The sequence below is a fragment of the Myiozetetes cayanensis genome, unplaced genomic scaffold (assembly GCF_022539395.1).
Source record: "Myiozetetes cayanensis isolate MyiCay16 unplaced genomic scaffold, myiCay2020 scf15, whole genome shotgun sequence".
NCBI lineage: Eukaryota > Metazoa > Chordata > Aves > Passeriformes > Tyrannidae > Myiozetetes > Myiozetetes cayanensis.
The window spans coordinates 12,166,125-12,176,838 of NW_026087159.1; the positions used below are offsets into that span (position 1 = coordinate 12,166,125).

Consider the following 10,714-nt stretch of genomic DNA (forward strand, 5'->3'; position numbering starts at 1 on the left):
AGAAATTAAAATGTAAAATTGGAGCTTTTGTCTTCTTCAACTGAAAAGCAAAACTTCCAGCTTTTTAGAACATTTTTACAACAAAGTTGCTGCATGGAAAAGGACAGGGCTCAAGTCCACGCGCTGTGCTCCTGACTGCTGTCCCACTAAGAGGAACGTAACCCTGGCTGTGACTTTCTCATCTCACCTCCTGCCCTTACAGCACATGCATTTTGCTTATGCTCATCTTGTTCTGGTGCTGCCAGACACAGTTACTGCAGGCACACTGATTGCTCACTGTTAAACACAGTTGTTTTATCGGTGTGTGTCCCTTTGTCAGGACATTATGTGACACTGAGAGCAGTTGTGCTGTCAATGACATGGAAACAGAAGGAATTCATTGCCCTTCAAATCAAAATCATGAAGCACCATGTGAAAGCCTACCCTTCTTGCTCTCCCCAGTCACCAGCCAGGAGGATCTCTGTGGTTTGTCACATGCACAGTTCAGCTGTGACAGTGCCTCTAAATTCACGGAGCAGGAAACTGGTTTTATCTTTGTCAAAGTGTCTGTAGACATATTTCACCATTCATAAAAATAATACGAAGAAAGAGTAAACACACAACAGATTTGGAAGGCAAACAGAGCCCCCTGTTCAGTCTCCATCATTCTGCTGCTCCACAGCAAAAATACTGTAATACTTTTTGCTTACAAAATTATACAGAAACCGTCTCTAATAAAGTGCTTCTGGCAATGGTTGCAATGTCAGGCTTTAAAGCTCCTGCATATAATTATGTCTGACCATCAGTAAGCACTTCAACAACTTCATGAGATTGCCCATATGAATATTCCACCCCCATTACACTTGGATTTTAAGTGATGCTTTTTTTTTTAGGATTGATGAAAGAAAAAAATTATTAAGTGGGGAATTCTGAAAGTACAGAGTCTCTAAGGATCGTCACAATATTTAATCTCCAGTTTAGGAGCAAAGCTCCCTTCCTGCCAGTTGTAGCTTTTGGAAATTCTGCTACATGGACCTCATAACCCCAAAGAAAAATGACAAGTTTTTGCATTATTACGGGTGACACTGATTTCTACTGACCTTCTTTTGGTGCTTATTCCTACTTTGCACTCAGCTGTTGAAAACTGTTACAAGTTTGTTTCTTTTATTTTTGTTGCACTAGAGAGAAACAGAAAGAAACTGCACCTTGGAATCACCTACCTTGGGAGACAAGGCCATCTGAAGGCCAAAAAAAGTTCTGTGGTGCAGCCATACACCATGGAGAAAAACAATGCCAGAGACAACACTCCCACAGTTTCTTTGAGTACTCTGTATTTTTGCCAAGCAGATCTTTAAAGCAATTGCCCAACAAGAGATTTCCAAAATCTTCTGTACCCTGGCAAGGAATTAGTCCTTCTCCTCAGTCAGAGCAGCACTGCTGTGCTGTGGGGCCGTCCAACACTGAGAGTGAGCTTCCCTCACTGCCACTTTAATGAGGGATAACACTCTCTCAATCTTATTATAAGACTGACCCCTAAACTGAGATGGGCACATAACTGGTATCTTTATTCCCTCCACAAGGATGCTACAGCACTAAAAGAACACTGACTTTATTATGCAGGGGTTGCCATGAGCAGTTTGCCTTTCACCTTTTTTTTTTTGTACAGGAGGTATGGAATGAGCACAAGGAACTATGAATTAAGAACTTTTATTGCAAAATCAATAGTATTATCAAGGGTTAACAACACTGTATTCCTTCAATACTAAAACCAAACGGGTCATTTTCTAGGAGGTAGTCAAATAATCCTGGTGTCTTCAGCTTGGTCTTCAAGATGAGGTGCATGTTGCTATTCACTAAAGAGAAAAAACCCCAAACATGAGTATGACTAGATTTAGGGACATCTTTACGTTTCTGCCAAATCAGTACACTCCCTGAAATATTTCCTTATTGTCTAATGACCTCATTGACACTGTTTTATTTAATTGTGACACCTTCAGTAAGCTATAAGTTTGACATGTTCATGCAAAGTAAATGGCATTTCTCCCTCAGATCACATTTGTTTCAGTACTCAACTGCTCTTCAGCATTGAGGAGGAATGCCAGGATATGGAGCAGTGTGGATGCAATAGCTGAAAAACACCCCTATCCATACAGAGGGACGGGTTTTTCAGTGTCTGTAAATGGATCTGCATCTCCTGAAAGCAGCAAACCCATTGCTTTTCCACTTTTCCATGCCACACAGCTTGCACATGGGATAAGGAGCACTGGAACGGTGGAGGGCTTTAATCCAGGACTGTAACACTGCCCATGGCTCTGCTGTCAACACCCCAGCACAGCAACCAAACTGTTGCAAACCCATTACTTCTCCCACAGCACAAACTGAAGGTGATCCCTGATAAACAATGCCTACTGGACTGGGAGGCAGCAGGTATTTAGTAGTGCATATCTTTAGTACTCTACACATAATTAATAAAACTATACAAATGAACAAAAGAATAATTCAGTGTTAGTGTAATGGGTTTGTTACCCTTCATTTACCTTCTTTTTTTTTTTGTCCTTATGGTCCTTTCTTAGGTCAATCCAGTAGATGAACCTCTTCATCATTAGTCTGTTCACGACGTTCTCTTCTGTCTCGTGCAATCTGCCGTACTTTTTTGCTCATCCTTTGTAAAGGATTGATACACGGACTGCAACACAATAAAACAACAGCTGAAATTGGTTGACTTCCAAAGTAGGAATTAGAGAAGGTCACATAGGCTTCAGCCATGAAATCCTAGCTCCAGTGAGAAACCTCACAAAGCTGCAGCTGATTTCAGAACCCACCACAAGGTTCATCTCTAGAACACAGATTAAAGTAAGGGAAAGCATTTCAATATGCTTTTCCCTTCTCTTACACTTTCTTCATGAATTTCACCTCACCTTCTGATTCATACAGAATCATAGAGTCATTTAAGTTGGAAAATACCTTAAGGATGATCAAGTCCAACCATTAACTCAGCACTGTCCAGTCCCCCACTAAACCATGTCCCCAAGTGTTACATCTACATGGCTTTTAAATGCCTCCAGGGCTGGACTCAACTACTTCCCTTCCTATTCCAATGATTAACAATCCTTTCAGTGAAGGCATTTTTTCTGATGTCCCATCTAGACCTCCCCTGGCACAGCCTGAGGCCATTTCCTCTTGTCTTGTTGTTTGCTACTTTGGAGAAGAGACTGACCCCCACCTGGGCACCTCTTGTCAAACAGCACAAGGACCTGCCAAACCTTTCCAGGGCTTTCCTGGATGCCCAGGTTTGCTCTCTCTCTCTTTTTTTTTCTCTTGTCAATACAGACTCCTATGGGAAACCTTGGAATTTGCTCTAGAAGAGGCATAGTGGAGTTCAACAATTATCCCAAATTTCAACAGCAAAAGCCCTCTCATTTTTTTTGTTAACTCTAGAGAACCATTTTTACTTTTGTGCACATCCTTTGCAGTACAGATTTGGCATTGTACACAGGGCCCTCTCAGCAATGACTGTACAATGCTCAAAAAAAAAAGAATTTCTATCCAGAGAGAAGGTTTTTGGCTCATTAAAGGAATGCTTTCCAAAGCAGTATTCTCTATCAGCTGTCTCTAAAATCTGTAAAGCTCAAAGTTTGATAGGATTGCTTCTTTCCTAGAACTCAAATATATGACGTTGGAAATTTAAACCATTTAGCATCTGTTTAATTACTGCATTAAAAAACAAAGCAAAAAAACAAGTCATAGCAGAATAGCAATATTCCTAATTTCACTGGCTATCAAAAAACACAGAAACAATCATTTAAACATTAATGTGAATTCCCTCAAAATGAACACATATTAATTCATTTTCCAGATAATTTATGGTAATTTCATGTTGATTCTTTGCCTCCTGTTTTCAGAGTCACGGATGACTCAGTGCAGCTCTGTGTATGCTGAGCATCAGCTGTTGAGCACAGTGTAAGATGTAATGTGGAGGTTTTCACAGCAGGTTTTGTCAAAATGTAGGACTCCACAGCAATAGCCATCTGCTAAGCAGCCACATTAGTAAAGTCTATATGTGTGTATACATGGACCTATATGATCCCACACAGGCTACTATATCTTAGTAGAGTAAGAGTTGGGGGAAAAAATCTTCACTAAAAAGACAATTCCGTCATATTTACCAAGTTGTAGGAATAGCCATTCAATATGAATTACTATCTTGGAAAATAATGCACAATTATGATAATTCCTTCCCTCCCATTTTAATGATTTTGATGTCGTGGAACTTACATTTTCCCATTATATTAACAACATGCTGAAACTCTTCATAGTATTAAACACTAAACTGCATGCACAGAACTCACAGGCTGCAATGTGCCCTATACATTAAAAACCCCCATGTTGCACGTTAGAAGCATATTTAGAGATAATTAATTCCCAAGCACACTCTCAGCACACCTTTCTTATTCTCTTCAGGCCTTCTACTTTGTTCTTCCCTTCAGTGTCTTACTGTGTAACATCCTTCATGTTTTATGTGCAACTTCCCAAGCAAGTGAAGTTAAGATTAAGCCCAAGTTCTTTATAACCAGGTCTTTAGAAATATTACTAGGGCATTAAATCACCTTTTTTTCCTTAAGCCAAACTGACTCTGTGTTTTATATAGCTTCAAAATAGAAGGTCTCATCTTTTGTGTTTGCACATTAGTTCCTTGCCCTTTTTGCCCACACTTTTCTCCCCTCACCTACTTAGAAGATGTCAGTTTTCCATATTTTCACCACTCAGAAGCAGTACTTCTTAAATTTGCTCTGGTCATGCTCTACCACTTACCTTCTCTGCAAAATGGCACAGAAACAGATTGGCAGAAACCCCAAAATCAAAAATCCTCCTCCAGTGACCAAAATCAGTCGAATTGCCAGTTGTACATCTGTGGAGTCAGCAGAAGTCTGCATTAGTTCTGAAATATTCACTGAGGTACAGATGACAGAGATCAGCCCCTAAGACAAACATCTTTACTGCCACCAAGTCACAGCCAAGCTGCCACTTTGCTTAGACAGAGGTTTCATCAGGAAAACCCTTGACAACACTTATACCTTAAGACTTCAGTAAATACCAAGGAAAATTGCCATATTTTAGCTGAATTTAGAGTTGGACTCAATGATCACAAAGGTCTTTTCCAAGCTAAATGATTCTATGATTCTAAGTATGTATCTTAGGCAAAAGACTAAGTGTTAGAAATGAGCTCAGATGAGAAAGAACTGGTCTCAATTTTCACCTGAGTTCAAATAGCACAAGTGTTTGTTTAGTTTCAGAGGCAACTGGGTTTTGAGTGAGCCCAGGGCATGGGGCAGGGTTGAGTGGGAGGAATAAATAATAATTAAAAAAAAATAAATCAAAGTCCCTCAGAAGCTGCTTTAAGAATAGAGACAAAATCTTTCAAACAAATGCTATTTATCTACTTCAGTTCATAACTTTTGCAGCGTTTTCTTAGACCCTCATTTTATTCCTAATGAAACTGAAGACAAAACTTCCAAAGAAGAATGATTCAATTTGCAGTCTGTGACCATCTTACAAACACAACTGCCATGAGTTGAATATCTGCTAAGTGCTTCTATTTTGTCAACAGATTGCTACAAGGCAAATAGTAAGTGTCTGCATTTTCTTTGGACATATGCTGAATATGCAGGAGCATTCAAGGAGCTGATTAATCTATGAACTAATAATTCAGTAAAATAATCAGCCTTTGATATTGATGTCCAAACAATAAAAGCTTAACAGCAATGAGGAATCAAGCAGTCACAGCTGAATAAGCATGTTTAATTTTAACATTTGCTCGAGTATGTGTCTTAAAAATGAGCAGAAGAGCTATAATTTTCTCTGTACAGCTCTTCCTCTTGCTATACTGAAGTGTCTTTTATACATAATATAAAGGCCCAAGCTGGGAATGAATATTATTGAAACATTTAATATCTCTTGTATGCCCCTAACTAACAAACCGTGTAAAATACATCCAGTCCCTTCACCTTTTCTTTACAGAACTTTCATGGAGTCACTTCTACTTTGGATTAAACCTCCTTTCCACAAATAAAGCCTTTACTTCACTTTTTATATGGACATATGTGACTACATTTCTTTGTATGTCACTTGTTCTTTGCTCGTGCTGGGCTGGATGAGACATCCAGGCAACTCTCTACCAATGGATTGTTTTCTTTATTAATATATATGAAGAAATAAATGCAACCTTACATTCCCTTTAAAGAGAGTGGTGTCCTGAAGAACTGAAGTTACAAAGAGCAATGAAAATTGTGCTGCCTGAGCAGAAGCAGCACTTGGGCAGGAGGCTGAAACCCACGGCAGCAAACTCACCGTCCTTAACCGGCATGTGACACTGCAGGTCCTGGCCAATTTTCATGGGACAACAGTGATTTTTCAAGCATTCAGACGCATTCAGGCTTTCTACTTGACAAGGAATTAAGGGTCGCTCGTTGCTGAGCCGGCACGCTTGATAAAGACAAAAAAATAAAAATCAGGTAAGATCTCTACTCCGGTAGAAATGCTCAAGTAGAGGGAAGTCATCACTTCGGTGTCTCTGGTATGTTTTGACTGGTTAACTCTGCCAGAAAACAGTATCACTGACTGTCATGTATGTTCTTTCCCAAAACCTAATCAATCTTTACATTAAAATGAACAGAAAGGCATAGAAAATCTTTAGTAATTTGCTTTGTTTCTGTAAAAAACAATTACAAAGCTGAAGTTAAACACCATCCTGCCACTTCTTTGTACTTAGGTTTGTAAAGTAAGTGAAAAAAGACAAATTAAATTTTCTGACTGGATTGTTTCTAATCAAAAAAAAGAAAACAGAAATTTAAGGTAATTTTTTTGGAAGGACTATGTTGCAACTAACCGTTTCTGTTTGGCACTAATTTTATGTTTCTACAAGCAGCTGAAAATCAGCTGATAGGGAAAAAAAACCCATTACTTTGTTATTGAACAAAATATTTAAACAATTTTAAAAATTTTCTATTTTATAACAGATTTATTGATAATCATGAGATCTGTTGTGGGAACAGCTTAAATGTATAACATAGTCATAAGTAGTACATGTCTCTGTATACTTAATTCCTGTAAAACATTGTATCACATCCCTTATGTGACAGAGCAGCTGCAAAGCATCATTTCTTTCCAACAACACTACCAAGACTGGTTGCATTGTCAGTCTCACATTTATCACAGACATTACTGGTAGCCAAAATTCAGTTTATTAAATGGAGGATCCTATGCAAAACTTTCCAGAAAAATTCCAGCATTTCCAGCATGATCACATCACTGAGGATGGGAGGGTTTTGCAGGAGGGAAGCAAATTTGTGACTGTGCCAAAGGCACATTTAGCAATAACATTTTTAAGAGATCTAATGAATTTTAGACTGAGGGTTTAAAATACATTAAATGCTGACAGGTAGGGGTGGGAGGGTGGACTGGAAGTGAGGCAGAAGTGGAAAGGGAAGAGAGGAACAATGCTGCCGTGCTGAAGTGACACTTACTCATTGGCCTGAAGAAGTTTAAGAGAGATTCAAATACACCTTTCACTGTCATGTTGAGTTTCTTGGGTGCTGCTTCACTTTGTCCTAAATCTTGCTGCACTGGTGCTGCAAGAACTGAAAGTTTATAATGATTAGCTCATTACTATAAAAATATCCATAATTAATTAAATGCAATGACATTTTCATGCTGATTATCACACATTATGAAGGCATTTACAGTCATTATTAACCGTGCTTACTGAGGGCCAGCAAGGTTAAGCACAGATGTCTTTCTGTTGCATTCACTTATATTACTTCAAATTGCTTCATGAACCACAATGAGTAAAGAACTAAAGCTGTAAAATTTAAATTAAAGAATCCACTCAGGTGGAAACTGGCAAGGATAAAAAGCCCTGCTGTTCAGCTGTAAGGTGCAGGTCACATGAAAACACTTTCTATATCTAAGAGTTATATTTCTCTTATGTACTCGAGCAGAACATTCAGCCTTTTAGATAAAGATCAGACCCCAGCTAAAACACAGAAACGTGGTGAAAGGCACCTTTATCAGATACAAACAAACATGCATCTCTCCCAACATTTTGCTTCAGGAAGCAACCTACTGCAGCTGTGTAGGAAAGAGCAAAACAACTGGAATATAGAGGGACTGCAGTATTTTCCCAAACCCTAGGGATTTCTTGCTCAGGGACTTCTCAATCACCTTTCATTTACACTACTCCAAACCATGTGGCATCAGTAAAGCTTGCTGCCTCCCTACATCTCTTTTTCATTAAAGCAAAAGTGCAAATCACAGTGGGACTCCACTGGCAATCAACCACTCCCCAATGAGGGAGGAAAAAAGAAACCCAGTATTCCCCCTGCCTGCCTTTTTTTTTTCTCTACATGAGAGAAACTTACACCATCACAACTTTAATAGTTTTCTGTGATGGAGTTTGCTGAAAGCCATTTCATGGTTTTAGAGTTTCTTGTGAACAGAAGTGAGATTACAGCCTAACCAAAAACTCAGGTGTTGAACAACAACCTTTTGGATAATTATTGAGCTAACAGCAACAGGAGTATAAACTCCCTCCTTGTCCTGGGGCACAACTTGCCCCTTCTTTGCCATACAAAACTTCCTTGGGAAGAAGAAACATCAGAGAAGGGAGAATTGAAGGTATTGTCAAAACAGAGAACCTGAAACTAATGTATAAGAGAAACGTGGCCACCAAGGCTCACACCAACAGTCATGTCATGGGGCCCCTCTCCCTGCCAGGGAACAGTAGAAGAACAGAAAATTTTAAAGATTTTGTAATAATTTCACAGGAATTTCATGAGATTTCATGATTTGCAGTAAGCAAATACATCCATTCTCAACAGACTATAAGAACACCTTTAACAGTATGCTGGACAAAAAAACTTGAAGTGAGGAAAAAATAGAAGAATCTATAATTAAAGTTAAAATAAAAGCAAATCACACTGCCAGGGATGAAACAAGCAGCATTTCTTGTACAGATGCACAGAGGAAAAGGGGAAAGTTACAGGAAAAAAATATTTTGCTTTATTTAAGTCTCAGGACTGATCAATCACCTCTGGAGTAATTGCTTGCAGTATTTCTCAGTACTTTTCAACCATTCCCAAGACAACACAACTGTAAACTTCTTGCTAGTAAAAGCAATCACTGCTTCTTGGAAAATGCTTTTTCTCCTTGCAATACTCACGTGAATGGATGCTACAAAGCAGGATCAGGACCACGATGACCCACGCTCGATGGGTGCCAATGGGCGGCATCACTGCAATAAAACCAACAGCAAGAACAGCAACAGGGTCATGCATAAAAAAATTAGATCTTGACTTTTTTTATGGATTTATGGATTAGAACAAACCTGACAGATGATTGCTGCACAGAGAAGAACTGTTTTTTTGGTTTTTTGTTTTTTTTTTTTTTAAAGAAAGGAGGCCAAACCAGTGAATACATATATATTTTATCAAGAAATGATTTTGAAGAAGTTACTCAGTTAAAGAGAGTTTAAAGGAAGGCACCTTGTTAACAAAGACTAGCCCAAAAATTATATCTCTGAAGTGTCCCAGAGCTGGACACCTGGCACTTAAAAAGATCATTTTTAGCTAAAAATTTTAATTCAGTTTCAATGAGCAGATTCAGGACTGAAAAATAAAAAATTGCTGGAAGCTTAAAACTGAATTCTAGTTTAGCTTGTTGAATTCTTCAGTCTTTTCAAAATTGGAACATATGAAATGCTTTGGATAACATTTTTAAAAGGTTCAAATGATATTACGGACCAAATGATATTATGGACAAAAACAGTTTAAGAAATCCCCAAGTCATTCACAGTAATTTCACAGCAGGTTTAAGCTGTGTTTTGTACCCCCAAACAACCCCTGATGGCTACTTTGCCAGATGCTGTATTTCACTTTGCCTGCTGCTCCTCTTTTAACCTCGAAAGGTCTTTTTTCAATTATTACCACTTAGTTGTTAAGACATGTTAAAACCAGAGACTATTTTGCTAGTATTGATAAGGAGAGAATCCCATTTTTTGAAGTGCTTTACAGAGAAAAGACTGGTTGTTATTCCACACAGACACTGTCCTTTGAAGGGCCAGTTCTCTCTGCACTCCTGCTGCTCCATGAGGAGCTTCCCTGCCTTCAGATATACCTGTGCTATAGAGGAAAATACATATATAGAGAGAGGAATTCTGTCCCACAGAGAAACTTTGGTAGTTAAACACAAAATTATTTCTTAAGAGGACAGGAATCATGTTTTCCAAGATACCTATTAAAATCTAATACCATTCAGGACAAAGTGGGAAAACACTCTTAGGGAGAAGGAAAACAAGGGAGACAAGGAGAAAATTCTTGTTCTTGTCATTACTTACTTCTTTTGCTGTTTTCTCCACTCCTGCTGGAGCTGCAGCTCTCCTCAGTACAGCACCTGCAGAGTGGCTACACAGGAGCACGACAACCATGGAGTCCAAGCACATCACAATGGGCTCCCCACAGTTACCACCAGCAGCTCAGATGGATGGAACAGGATGGATCAACAGAGGGGCCACAAAACAGCTGAATGTGTTTTGGGAAAAATCAGCCCCTCCAGAGACTGTTAGAAAGCCTCTCAGTCTTCTAATTCACCAAGTTAAAAACAAGTCCATACTTTTAACAATCACACTCCAGTGTGCAACACAGAAACACCACCTAATTGTGCAGACCAGGTAACAGATGCA

The 10,714-nt window shown here is 38.9% G+C and overlaps 1 protein-coding gene across 1 annotated transcript; it reads right to left on the minus strand.

The window, feature by feature from the left end:
- Positions 1–1,761: 1,761 nt before the first annotated feature.
- FMR1NB (FMR1 neighbor) lies at positions 1,762–9,266 on the minus strand. The gene is made up of 6 exons (XM_050310883.1): positions 9,197–9,266; positions 7,503–7,616; positions 6,328–6,462; positions 4,792–4,888; positions 2,517–2,665; positions 1,762–1,832 (listed from the first exon to the last, which is right to left on the minus strand). The coding sequence occupies exons 1-5, from the start codon at positions 9,264–9,266 to the stop codon at positions 2,554–2,556; spliced, it is 528 nt and encodes a 175-aa protein (XP_050166840.1). The 3' UTR covers positions 1,762–1,832; positions 2,517–2,553.
- Positions 9,267–10,714: the final 1,448 nt, after the last annotated feature.